The 14067-nt window shown below is 33.1% G+C and overlaps 1 protein-coding gene across 1 annotated transcript in view; it reads left to right on the top strand.

Moving 5' to 3' along the window:
* The window catches only part of LOC311426913 (long-chain fatty acid transport protein 6-like), a 45256-nt gene extending 32670 nt beyond the window's left edge, over positions 1–12586 (top strand). The window contains exons 6-10 of the mRNA XM_084503731.1: positions 4347–4437; positions 5996–6194; positions 6867–6964; positions 9011–9141; positions 11473–12586. Coding sequence (XP_084359857.1) covers positions 4347–4437; positions 5996–6194; positions 6867–6964; positions 9011–9141; positions 11473–11649 — 696 coding nt within the window. The 3' untranslated portion in view covers positions 11650–12586. The remainder of the gene's footprint in view (positions 1–4346; positions 4438–5995; positions 6195–6866; positions 6965–9010; positions 9142–11472) is intronic.
* The last annotated feature ends 1481 nt before the right edge of the window (positions 12587–14067 follow it).

Below are 14067 nucleotides of genomic sequence, written 5' to 3'. Positions count from 1 at the left end.
AAAAAAAAAAAAAAAAAAAAGCCCTCAGAATGAGAAAAAATTTTGTAATTTTTCATGAATGGTGGAGCAGTTGCCAGACATCGAAGAAGTGATTGTGTGTGAGATGTTAACTCAAGGCACTGCTCTTGTTTGCACCTGTTTGTCACATAGTACTCTTTATGTAAGAGGAATTGATTCATGTGCTTGAAAGCATCACTGTGGTATATCAATAAACCCTTAAATGTGGATATTCATAATGTTCATATAGACTTAGTGAAAAGAATAGTAGAATCATTTGACTAGCTTTTTAGATGATAGCTCTTGAAATATTTTACAAAGAAGATTATGTAGATTAGTATAGTAGTATAATAAATGCTGTCTGAAGTTTATACCCGACATATATCTGTATGCTAACATTTATGATTAATTTTATTATGACATTATCATAATACATTAAATTTATTATGAAATCAATTATGTATATACATATAAATTTTTTTTTTTTTTGAAAAAGACTCTCAGTAACATCTATCAAATAAGTATGTAAATGTCTGTCTTCCACTGAAATATATACTGTGTGACAGCAGAGAATATTCAATGGGGGAATAGAACTGATGAGATACAAGAAAGCTTATAATAAGGCCTAAAAATAATCCATGGCAAGAATACCTGAAAGAACAGCATACAAAATATGTATTCAAATTTTTATTTATATTTTTTCATTATTTTAAGCATAAGTATTGCAACAATTACGGGAATCTAAACCTTTCTTACTCAAAATTGTATGCATCAAAATCAGCTGTGAGCTGAAAAACATTTAAGTCATATTTGATGGAAAATGTAAATTGGTAACATTCATAGAATCATTGAATGGCTTGGATTTGAAAGGATCTTAAAGATCACCTATTTCCAGTCTCCCTGTCATGGGCAGGTACATTTCCCATGAGACCAGGTTGCCCGAAACCCCACCCAGCCTGGCCTTGAATACCTCCAGGGATGGGGCATCCACAGCTTCTCTGGGCAACCTGCGCCAGTGCCTCACCACCCTCGGAGTGAAGGATTTCTTCCTTATATTTCTTCCTCATCTAAATCTCTCTTTTTTTGGTTTAAAGCCATTACCCCTTGTCCTATCACTCCATTCCCTGACAAAGACTCCCTCCCCAGCTCTCCTGTAGGCCCCTTCTAGGTACAGGAAGACTGCTATAAGGTCTTCCTGGAGCCCCCTATACTCCAGGCTGAACAAGCCCAATTCTCTCAGTCTGTCTTTGTGGGAGAGGTGCTCCAGCCCCTTGATCTTTGTGGCCCTCCTCTGAACTTGTTCTAATACATCCATATGTCATTTCAGCATATAAAACATCTTATGTAAAACAGCAACACAGAATTAGTACTATGCACTTTTTTTTTCCATAGAAGCCATAGAAGCAAATGGCAGAAGATATCATTTTTAGTTTAAAAGCTGTTTAACCAAGTCTTAAGACCCTGTGAAACTGTATTCATGGACAAGACATTGATATGTGTTTGTGCAAGCACTGGCAGCTCTTAAGTTCATTGGTCAATGGACAGGAATGTGTATCATATTAACTAAAAATTAGTGTTGGTTCTGCTCTTTTGACTAGTTTTGATCTAAGATAATCTAAGGTACTTTAAGTGTATTCCAAATTATCTTACTTGTGGTGGAATATATGATGATTCTGTTAATATCAAGCTTAGCTTTAATATTTTTTTTATTGTCATTCAGTATAAGTTGAAACTAGGAATATCAAAGCTAGTTTTGAAACATTTAACAACTTAAATTTTCTTTCTTTCTTTCTTTCTTTCTTTCTTTCTTTCTTTCTTTCTTTCTTTCTTTCTTTCTTTCTTTCTTTCTTTTTTTTTTAATATATAGGGTTTTGCAATGCTGTTGTTAAATAACATCCAAATTGCACAGTAATAGACAGTAATGTTGCAGTTTAACTCACTTTAAGTTTCAACTAAGTAAATGGTACTCTTTTTTTTTTTTTTTTTTTTTGATGCATTTACGTGGTGCTTTAGGGAACAAAATACACATTAAAATTATGAATGCTGCATGCACTACTGTGTGAAAATAATATGGTAATGCTTCAGCAGTTCAGGCTCTCTTTTCCAATAAATTTTAAATGGGATAAAACAAATGTAGACCAGTACCCAGACTAAATGCTTTGCTCTGGAGCTTTCATTTTCTATTATTTAATATGGAAAGAAAGCTGTTTACATAAAGACAGCAGTTTGAACAGAAAGTATATTGGCATATGCTTTCATTGTGCATGTCTAATGCAATACATGTTGTTTTCTCCTTTTAATCAAGTATTTGCATGACTTATTTCAAAGACCTAACTAGGCATAGATAGGCATAGATAATATGTCAAAGCTGCAAGCAGTAAAAGATATATGGAGTGACATAAATAGTAAGAGTCACATCAGTCTTGGATGATCTCAAATACTGAATTAAAGCTACTGACTATTTCAAACAACTTAAAATAATACATCATTCAGACTAATATGTTGACAAAACATATCTACTGAGCTCTGAAGGAGTAAATGGATGAAAATGGAACTGAGCAGGGCAAAATGCTATTCTGATCAAATACAAAAATATCAGAATAACGTTTCATATTATAGAAGTAGTAAATATCATTGTTTAGAAAAAAAGGGGGGAAATAGGGGGGTGGGAGGTGTTAAATGTAGAAATCCAAAGCAAATTCTCCAAGGGAAAAACAAAACAAAACAAACAAACAACAACAGCAGCAAAAAACCCTTCTGTTTACTGTTCATTATGAATACCTCTCATGTGGCTTGTCAAGAGTAAAACAGTTATTTTCTAATTAAGGTAGACCCTTTAGCTCTCAAATTCTTGTCTTTGATAAACACTATAGAATGTTGTTATAAAGAAAAATTTCCTATGACTTTATTAAAAAAGTGTCCAACTCTTAGATCATGACTTGATTTTGCGCAGTACACTTCAACCTTGTTCATTTGGTCAACTGTTTAAAATATCTTTTGATTTAGATTTAGGTTACAATACAATGGTCAGTTTTGAAAAGTGAAACATTTTTTTTCTAAAGGAGGCTGAAACTGTGTGCTTAATGTTTGATTCAAGCCCCTATTTATTTGGACTTCTTGAAAACAAAATGATGTTATATAGGTACAAAGACATTTCAAGTTAGAATAAAATCATTGTACAACTTGTGTAAACTAGGTGCAGAAAAGCAAAGGGTTTTATGCTTTGGCACTTTATCCATTACTGCAGTCACTTTCATAACAACATCCTTCAATTACATTATATTTCTTTATAGTGAAAAGTGCAGGTTTTTTTAATTGTTTTCTCTGCTTGTCAGGATTTTTGTGGGAAAAGATATTATATATCTTTGGTTTGACTAACATTAAATAGATTAAATACATTGTTAAATAAATTGCCTATATACTTCTTTATGAAAACAGAAATTAGAAGACTCCCAAGCTGGACAAATTAAAGCCTTAGGATAATAACCACAACAACAGTGGTCCATGTGGTATCAAGCCTATCGCTGTCTTTGAAGTCTAATTTAGATTTATATCACAGTAGAAAAAGAAGCTGCAGTAAGAGTCAGACCCTGCATATCTAGTAGGAAAAATATCATGATTTGTAGTGTTGATAAGAATATCTTGCCTTCAGCTTACTCAGAGTCATATTCTCTGTGATACTTATGAGAGGAAGGTTGGTTGTAAAATAAAAGTAGATCAGTTAGATCACCAGTGTTAGGACACATGGGTTTACAGTATTTCCAAGAAATGCAGAACTGATACTGACATAACTATGGCACATCTACAGCTACATAACTTTGTAAAATGACATAGGAGTACATATCTTTCTGCTGATGCTTGTGGTAGGACTTTTCAGAGGGAAGAACTGAGGCTAGTTAGGCAATAAAGCCCAGTAGGAAGCAAGTTTCTGTTTGTAAGGATATGTAGTCCTGTGCTTTCCCATTTGTTTTAGGCACCAGAATATCCCTATATAAAAATATACTTTTCATATCAGCCACCATTAAATGTCAGTTCAAATCTCTGATATGCTTCTATTATCCTGAGTCAGTAAGCTGTTCCACTGATATGTGCATCCCACAACTAATTTATAAGAAAATGAACAAAATCAAAATTCTGTCTTCACGAAGTATTTTTGAAAGTTACAGATTATATAAACATTCTGATGTTACTTCCCTCCAGGAAATGGTGTAAGTTTACACACACAAGGTTTAAATGAAATGCACTCTTCTTTTAGATGTCCAAGACTAAAGGGTTTTTTTGCTTATATCTGCTGCCACCAGATGTCACTGTGTAGATGAATAACTGATGACACTTTTTCCCCTTTTTAGCTTTTTTTTCCATTTGATTTAATCAAGTATGATTTCCAAAAAGATGAACCAATTAGAAATAAGCATGGTTGGTGTGAGAAAGTTAATAAAGGTAAGCATGTTTTACAGTAGAATACAATGGTCTTTTGATTGCAATACAAATACTTCAAAGATTATTTTTTTAATTGCTATTGTATTACTGTAGTATGCCAACATAAACTATTATTGTTTGCTCTGAAAAAAGCAATATGATTTTTGATATAAGACAGAACATTATTAAGCACAGCAGTGCTGACACCAAAAGAATTTAGGAGATACTTGGATATGTTCACAGAGAGCAACGTATAAAAGTGACAATATGGTATTATCACTGAATATGTAAGTAATGTGATCTGTATTTTTTAAAGGAGGTTAACAAACTGAGATGATTGCCTAAGAGATCTACAAGAAAGTCTGTTGAATTAGAGCAAATGCTTTTTGGAGATTAACTGCTGTGGATAAACTGTTCCTGTACTTAGTTTATCAAATATATACATATGTAAGAGGTTGCTTGATTATAACTGTCTTCAAAAGACTTATTAGATATCTAGTTTTTCTTTATTGTACCTATTTTCAAAGTGTTTATCAGATACTAAAGCATCCCTATTGTACTGTGGGAAGATAACAGCTGTAATTAATGCCTGGAAGCTGAAGTGAGAAAAACTCATATTTAAAGATCAGGCAAACTGCTTTAACAGGGAGCTGAGGCAGATTTTTCAAAGGAGTTTGGATTCTGTAGCACATCTTAATCAAACATGGGCAGTTCCAGGAAAATATGGTTCCCAAAAGGTGTAAGTGACGTAACTTCAGATATATTTTTATTTTACATATTTTTATCATTGTAATTCTTTTATTTGATAAAGTAATGCAACGCTTAAGTTTTGTTGTTCAGAACATGCTTCCAAAACTGTTAGGAGTTCATACTATTCCACTTTCAGGAAACTAATCCTGTGATATACGACATGCATAACAGGATCATCCTATTCCCATATCTCTGTTGTTTTTTTTTTTTTTTTGTTTGTTTGTTTGTTTGCTTGTTTTAGTTTGTTCTGATTGTTTGTTTTTAGGAAAAAATATATTAAAACATTGATATTTTACTCTGCAAAGAAAGCAACAATGTTTTATCACATTAATGAAAATTCGTCAGAAGTGTCCTCAGAATTTCTGAAGTTCTGAGATTAAATAAGGATTTACTCTCTTGGTTGAACACCTGCTTCTTTAGAAACCGTAGCTTTTTAATTCAGTAGGAAAGTGCTGAAGTTGAGACTCATCACTAAAAATTTGGTAAGGTGTGGGAGGTGGGACATAATATTCACTTGGAGTGAGTGCTTTCAGAAGATAAAGTTACTGTGACTAAACTCACAGTTGAGGGATGAGAACTGTTTAGTCATCAAGAAGAAATACAAAATACTGGGAATTTAAGTGGAGAATATTGTACTGTGTCTTTACGGTCACTTTGCTACATGAATTGCAAAGCAGGTAAGCTTTTATTATTTGGCCTTATGTACTGGACCTTGACAAATTTGGGTCCTGGTCTTGTAAATATCACATGTAGCAAACAAACACTAATGTGCAGTACAGGAATTGTGTATCATAGGTTCATTTCAATTCATTTCAATTTCTCTATATAGGTGAGGCTGGTCTTCTCATTTCCAAAGTGAATGCAAAGAACCCCTTCTTTGGTTATGCTGGCAATAAGAGACATACAGAAAAGAAATTACTCAGTGAAGTATTTAAGAAGGGAGATCTTTATTTTAATACTGGAGATCTAATGGTTCAAGACCATGAGAACTTCCTGTATTTTTGGGACAGAATTGGAGATACCTTCAGGTATAATCATTGTCTCTTTTTACATTTTTTTTATTCATTAAAAAACATACATGCAGGGTAGAATAATACTTGTTCTATTTGTTTTCAGCAGGAAATGTTCAGTTTATAACTACTGTGATGTAGTATATAATGATTTTGAAGTGGATGATAGGAGCTTAATTTAGTAAAAAGTGCTCCTGCAGAGCTGGATAAATCATTTCCAGAAGGTTTTGTGGGAGGTCCAGGTCTTTGAACAATATTTCCACTGATCATACTGAACAATGATAGTTTTGGTTTGGGTAAGGAGAAGTGGATACTGAAATAGAGAAAAACATATCAATACTGAAGACTGGTCACATCTGATATATTTTGACATACATCAAAATTTTGCAAACCATTAAATCAGATTATGATAAATTTTAATTGTGCTTTATAGTGATAGATATATCCAGTAGCACTTTTAATTACAAGTGCTAGATATGTTTACATAACTTTATGTAATAACTTTAGTTAAAGTAATAACTTTAGTTTACAAGTGCTGGTTATCAGACCAATATACCGAGATGACTAGCAGGAACACATTTGAGTTTTTAATAGCCTAAATTGAATGGAAGTCTTACTAAAGGTAATGTTTTTTAAAGAGTAGATGACCATATGTTTTCATGGTATTAAATTATTTTTTTCATGTTTTAGATGGAAAGGGGAGAATGTTGCAACAACAGAAGTTTCTGATGTCATCGTAATGTTGGACTTCATACAAGAAGCAAATGTGTATGGTGTATCGGTGCCAGGTAAAGAAAGCTTCAGTTTTATGTTTTTCTTCCCCTAGGTTTATTTGTTAACTCTCATAACTTTTTTATTTCATGTCATAAGTCTATGAATCATTTCTCATTGAGTCATCTGCTTAATACCTAGTTAAAATCTGTACGTAGATGAAGAAAATACCAACTGTTCGTGAATGAGCCAGTGAATCATGTATTTTTATCTGCATGCAATGTTGTGTACTTTTGAAAAATTATCTATCTTTCATGAAACTGTGATAGCTACAAAACCTAAATAAAAGTTTCAAGCTTTATTAAATATACAGCCATGGAAAATCCACACTTTAATGTGTCAGACAATAATCACATCAACAAGGTAAGAATTAAAGTTACTTGAAAGTATATGAATAAAGGCTACTATTTTATTTCACTTTTAACTTAGCCTAATAACCATCTAAAACAGGAATATTATAAAACTAAAGACAGGGCAAGAAACAAACGGATAGAAAAATAAATTATTAATACATAAAATAATGTATTTTTTTCAGTAATATTTTTAAGCTTAATTTCATGAGATTATTTGGGCCTGATCCCCATTATTGCTAAAGGCTTTTAAAAATATGTTCTAGGTGAGGCCGGGAGGGAGATGACTTCCTTCATAGTAACCTTTAAGGTTCTGTGCTTTGCATTTGTGGATAACACACCAATGCTTGGCTATTGCTGAACAAAGCTTACACAGTGTCAAGATTTTCTCTCTACAGTATGTATGCAGTGTTGGGCAGGAGGCTAGGAGGAAATGTAGACAGGGCAGCTGACCCAAACTAACCAAAAGGATATTCCACATCATATGATGCCATGCTCAGTAATAAAAGTTTAGGGAAATGGAGAAGAGGGGGGACATTTTTGTTTATGGCATTTGCCTTCCCAAGCAACCATTGCCCAGGCTGAGCCATTGTTTTCCATTAAGTGCCTGGATATTTGCCTACCAGTGGAAAGTAGTAAATGAATTCTGCTTTTTGCTTTGCTAGTGTACACATTTTGCTTTCCCTTTTAAACTGCCATGAGTTTTCTCACCTTCTTTCTATTTTCCATATTCTGTGAGAGAACGAAAATGAGTGAGAGGCTAGGTGGATGTTTAGCCCTTGGCCAAGGTGAACCCACTACATAATGTTTAAAATGTTTAAAATGTGGAAAAGTAATGTGGTAAGTGTTTAAAATGTGGAAAAGGTGTCACTTGCCACTACTTTAAAGCCACAAAACAAGAAAAATCAAAATGAAGAAGACTGATTGAAAATCAGGATTAAAAATATGAGAGCATACATTTGCTTGCTGATTCTTACCTGTATGAAGAAATAGCTGAATCAGTTCATAGAGCTGTCATGATGTACATGAGCTGTACTTAATACGTATGCAAATCAATTTCCTCATAGAAGCTATTGCATTAGAAAAAAAAAAAGGGGGGGGGGAGGATAGAAAGGAGGAAAAAGGTTAGCTGTTATTAATATCAGATGGTTAAAATGTGAAATTGTTTTTGATTGCTGGTTTATTGTTTTTATTATCTACTTGTTTTGTTTGTTTGTTTGTTTGTTTTTGTTTTTTTGTTTTTCTTCCCCAACAGTGATGCCTGCATTTCCCACAAACCAGTTAGGACTTTTAATCTCTCTCTGTTGTCAACATTCATATCCACAGTTTTGAGGGAACATACTTGCAAGAGAGAAAGGCCAAAATTGAAGCGAACATATAATTGGTAATCCATGAAATCACCTCAGCACTCTTTTTGAGAGAGAGAGAGGGTTTTGTTATTTATCCTCAGATATTGATTAATATTGAGTATGGTACTCCATGACAGTACCCTATTTAGTCTTACTTGCCCAACTCATTTGCAGCATTATTAACTGATCACTCGAACAATCTCCAAAAGTATGTCATACTATATAAAATCTACATGCAATCTTTTTGTTTTACTGAAACTCAGAAGATGATATATTATTCATGTAGTTCTTTTTTGTATCGCTCTTCACAAAAAATTAACTTTATTCATGTTTGAAAATTCTCATTTTACTTCCTTTTCCACAGATCATGAAGGAAAAGCAGGAATGGCCTCTCTCATTTTAAAGCAGAATAAATCATTGGACTTAGAGCAAATGTATAAGCAAGTGGTGACCTATCTACCTAGTTATGCCCGTCCTCTTTTTTTAAGAGTCCAGGTAAGCTGCATTACTGCACTGTGCATACAAACATCTATGTCATTTCAATACAGAGATAGTTGAATGAATAACAGAAAGAAAGTGCTTCCAAATATATCACTTAATTTAATTTTAGAAATGGCACAATTTGTTGTCTCCATTTACGGTATTTTGGGTAGAGGAATTACACAAAAAGATAATAAAATTTGCAGATTATGTTAAAATGGGAGGAATTGCATAAACCAGTAAGAATGGATACCATACAAAAGGATTTAAGGAGATCAGAAGCAAGAACATGGAAGAACAAAAGGTTCAGATTAGTAAAATGTAAACCGTTGCATCTAAAATCTAAATCTATTTTATTTATCTATTTATTTATTTATTATATATCTATTTATTTCATAATCTAAAATCTATTTTATTTGATGGAAACAAGAGAATAGAAAAGTAAAGGTAGAGCAGGAGACATATTGATAGTGCAAATGAGACAAATGAGATGTTATTTGCTGTGTAATGTAGTGACAAAAAACACAAAAGAATTTGAAAAGGTGCCATATTTACTGGGCCTAAATTAAAAATGTTTATTATTACTGTCACCACCGTAACCATCAGAGTGCCTAGCATGCCTAATTGTATACTAGTGCTTTGCTGTGGTAACTTGTCCAGTTTGCAGAAAAAAAGAGTCCCTTTGCCAAAGAATTGAAAATTTAAATGTGATTACAATAGGCTATATATGGATAGGAAAAAAGATAGGGAATATAGAAGTATAGAAAACACACAGTATGGATCGCTGTGATAAGTGAAGCTTGTGAGCATCTTCATTTGTGATAAGTGTTTTAGGAACACCATGACAAAGGCAAACAGCAAAAAGATGGTTATGAAGAAAGTCTTCTTTGTCCAAAGGGAAGCTGAAAAACAAAATCATTGAAAAAAGAACATAGGTTATGGGAGTTGGTTCTCTGGGTCAGTCAGAGATTGAATACTGATTAGAATAAAGGGGTAAAAAGGAAAAGACTGTGAAAAACCTTGAAAATGAGAAAAAAATAGTAAGTCTAGAAAGCATTCTGCTATCAATCAGATATTTGCACATATATAATATATAAATGTAAAAATAGAATAGAAGACACCAGTAAGTGGAGCTCAGAAGACAGAAGGAGGATAGACATAATGAAGAAACATACTCTCACAAGTCCATGGAGTATGAAAAAGTATGAATAGCAGAATTAATTAATTAATTATGCATTAAGGGTTGATGACAGATCAAGGGAATAAACAGTAACTGTACTAAAATTTCATAAGTAAAATTTCATTAGGAACTTTGTCAAAATTATTTAATGAATTAAGTAGCACAACAGTCAGAGATTTAACTGGCATGATCTAGAGTGGTAGTGGAGGAGTTAAATCCAAGACTGGTGGTAAATCAGTTAAGGTTACTGAAGTTTGAGATGAGAATTAAGTAAATTAGTCACTGCAGAGGATAGTGGTGCCTGTGACACTGGGTTTTGATGGAAGACAGAAAATCCTACTTGTTTTGAATGTAGAAAGAAAATATCTAGTGCTGGACTAAGAACAGAAGAGTAGGAAGATGGAGTGTAGTTACTGGAGAAATTGATGTGCTTGTTTTTCAAGGCAGATGGAAATTTTCTTTTCGATGTGAGAGAAGAAAAAGGAGGTATATGAGGCATGCCTGGAAAAAAAAAAATCGGAAACGAGCAGAGTTCTATATTGTTCATAGGGACTGAAAAACAAGATGAAGTTTAGGAAAAAAAAATAGAAATACAGAAAAAAAAATCTCAGTAGAGATGTTTCCTACTACTTTTTCCAAGGGACACAGTGACTCTGAAGAGAAGCTTGAAAACATTATAAAATGTGTAGTAAAAATCCAGCTTTATTTGGACCACAATAATTTTGTGTGATTCTTTCAACCCATTCTTAATACCAAAATAGTCAAAGACAGAGAATTTCCTGATTTTTTTTCAGTAAGTAGTTCCTGTTAATAGCATATTTTATTTGTTGAGATTCTTTCTGATGTGTGGATTTATAATGTGTACAAATGAAGATGCTAAGTTGTCTGAGGCATGGTGGGGCTCCACCAAAGGGTTTGATAACATTTGATAACTACACAACAATTCAGAAAGCAAGAGGCTGCAGTGTTTATCCACATGTCAACAGGTGGTGGTGCAGCACAAAAATGCTGGGAAAAACATTGTTTTACAAAGTAATAAGGCCAAACAGATCTTATATTAAGTAAGACTTTTAAAAACAAAAACTTGTTTTCAAATCAAATGTTGTGAGCAAAAGAATATCAGCTCTTCTACTGAATAATAAATATATTTTTTATCTCTTCTACAGGAAACAATGGAAATGACTGGAACTTTCAAACAACAAAAATTTCGATTAGTGGATGAAGGTTTTAATCCATCTACAGTTACTGATCCTCTTTATTTTTTAGATAATTCTAAGCAAGCATACGTCTTGTTAACCAAAGAAGTACATGAGAGGATCTTATCTGGGCAAATGAAACTTTAATTAACTGTATAGGCTTATAGGCTATTAGGAGACAGTCTGTGTCTTTACATGAGCTACTGTGTTAGAAGCAGTGAAAATAATTACCAATACTTATATGTTATTATCCAGAACAGTATTTTATATACTTTATATTTACTTTCAAGTATGTCTTGTATCTTTCCTCAGTTGATAATTGTTCATTAATAATTTCTACCTCTTGAGATCAATTACAAGTAAATGACCTGTAAAACAGGATTGAAATCTATTTTATCTTCATTTTGGAATATAGATGCAGAGTCTGATAGTTTTTTTTAGTACTAAATTAACATGAATGATATGGGGAATGCGAAATAGTAAAAAAAAGATCCAACATATAAAAATGTAGTGACAGAAACCGTTATTAGTTCTATATAGACAAAATAAGCCAGTAACATATTTTTATTTTTAGTGTAATTTACATTTCATATGTACTTACAAATATATGTTTTAGGAAATAAGGCTTGAAAAGGGTTGGAAGAAAACTCTTATGTGGAGGACTTTTCTGATGGAACATAAGATGAAAGATAATGAAATAGAAGAAAGCCCTCCAAACAAAAACAAAACTAGAAAGTTAATACTAACATTATTGCTGGGATTTTTTGTCATAATGCATGCTCTTCCATTTGTTAAACTGGCTCTTTGGAGTATCAGGTTATGAAGACAGACCAAACTTTTGTGTAATGTTTAGCAGCATGTCAAAAGTAGGAAGAAAATCACTCATATAGCACAAAAATAATTCTTAAAGGGCTTTATGTCATACATACTGACTAATAAATAGCCTCCTTACTCTTACTAATGATTGCCAGAAATTGTTCTTTATGGGTATAAAAATAGCAGAAATTAAAAAATTCCTAATAATATATTCTGATGCACTGCTTTGCAAAAGTTTTAAAATAAAATATAAGATTATTTAAACAAATTTTGTACTGTCTCAGTTAAAGTCTGATTGCTTAAAGACTTTTTAAAAGCCTGTTTCAATACATTACTTACACAGTACAAATAATGGGACAATGTCCTCCTCTAATGGATCATGTTGCCAGCTTTGATCAGTGGCCTTAATGGCCAGAAGTATACCAATACTATGGAATACTGCAAGGGGGATTCTGTTCTGTCTTTCTTTGTTTCTTTCTACTTTGTTCATCAAACAATGCATTAGAAATTGTGTCTACTTCTGTTTCTTTGATTATCACTTTCATTGATTTTACTTAAAATCCCAAACCAATGTATGTGAGCCATTTTATAAGACACTGCAAGGAGTTAGGTGATTGGCTAGTGACTGTTCTTGCTTGTTGCTATCTCATGCATATTTCAAGTAGCCAGCTGTAACTTGCTTGGCTGAAGGTCAAGTCCACACAAATTCTATATTCTGATAGGAGCTCACCCATCATGCTTCAAGCTTTCTCAGACATGGAAGCTGACCATATGGGGTGGCTGCCATAAGGGTGACCACATTGGACCATCCACTGTGACCAGAACCCAATACACGAATGTGCATGAACCGGTATTAGAAAAGTGCTGACCACTTAAATAGGAGCAAGCCTCCACCACGTGCTGATGCTCCTCAGCACCTGGTGGTCTCCTTATCTTGGCAGGGCTCCTGTGGCTTCTCCTGCTGTCTGGAGGATTAATAAACTGCATTGCACCTATTGTCTACTGTTTGGATTCTTGCCAACTGTGAACTCCAGACCTTTTATTCTGCACACAAGAATGCAATAGAAATTATACAAAGACTCTTAACTTGCTTGCTTCTGAATGCTATATTCTTCATGGGACTGCCGGTACAAATAAGCAAGTTTGCAGTTTTGTCATTCACAAGTAAGCAAAACCAAACAATATGTCACCAACATCATGCTTCATGTTAGATGTTATTATATGTTAGATGTTATGTGTTAAGCACATAAAGAGGAAAGGAGACAACTGCTAGGTAAGAGTGAAAGGGGTTGGTATGGTCTAGCACTTCCTGAGCAGTTCCACTTTTTGTATCTGCTTCTTTTTGTAGTTCCCCAAATTGCTGTCAACACCAGGAAGATTTTTTTTTTTGCTTCTTGTTTTGGTTTGATACAAATATTAATGTTTTGTTCTGAACACAGTTCCACTTTTCTAATCATGGACTGCAAATTTAAGAGTCAAGTATTTACAGTAGAGTTAAATCTAACTTTGCAAGATAGATTACAATTTTCAGCAACATTGTTGTTGAAATCAAAACTATTTTATCTTTTATGTCCATCTCACCATATATGTGTGTTGACTATACTTCAGGATCTCTTTTCTTTTATTGCAACACTAATGTGGCAAATAATACATTTTTCATAATTAAAAAAAAAAAAAAATGTACCCTGAGATCTACAGTAATTTCTTAAATCTTGTAATAGAATAAAACTTAGTATATTGAAATCAAAT

Source organism: Aythya ferina, assembly GCF_964211825.1.
Source record: "Aythya ferina genome assembly, chromosome: Z".
In the NCBI taxonomy this organism is placed as follows: Eukaryota; Metazoa; Chordata; class Aves; order Anseriformes; family Anatidae; genus Aythya; species Aythya ferina.
The sequence above is the reverse complement of the archived record's forward strand: the minus strand, read 5'-3'. Positions and strand labels throughout refer to the sequence as shown.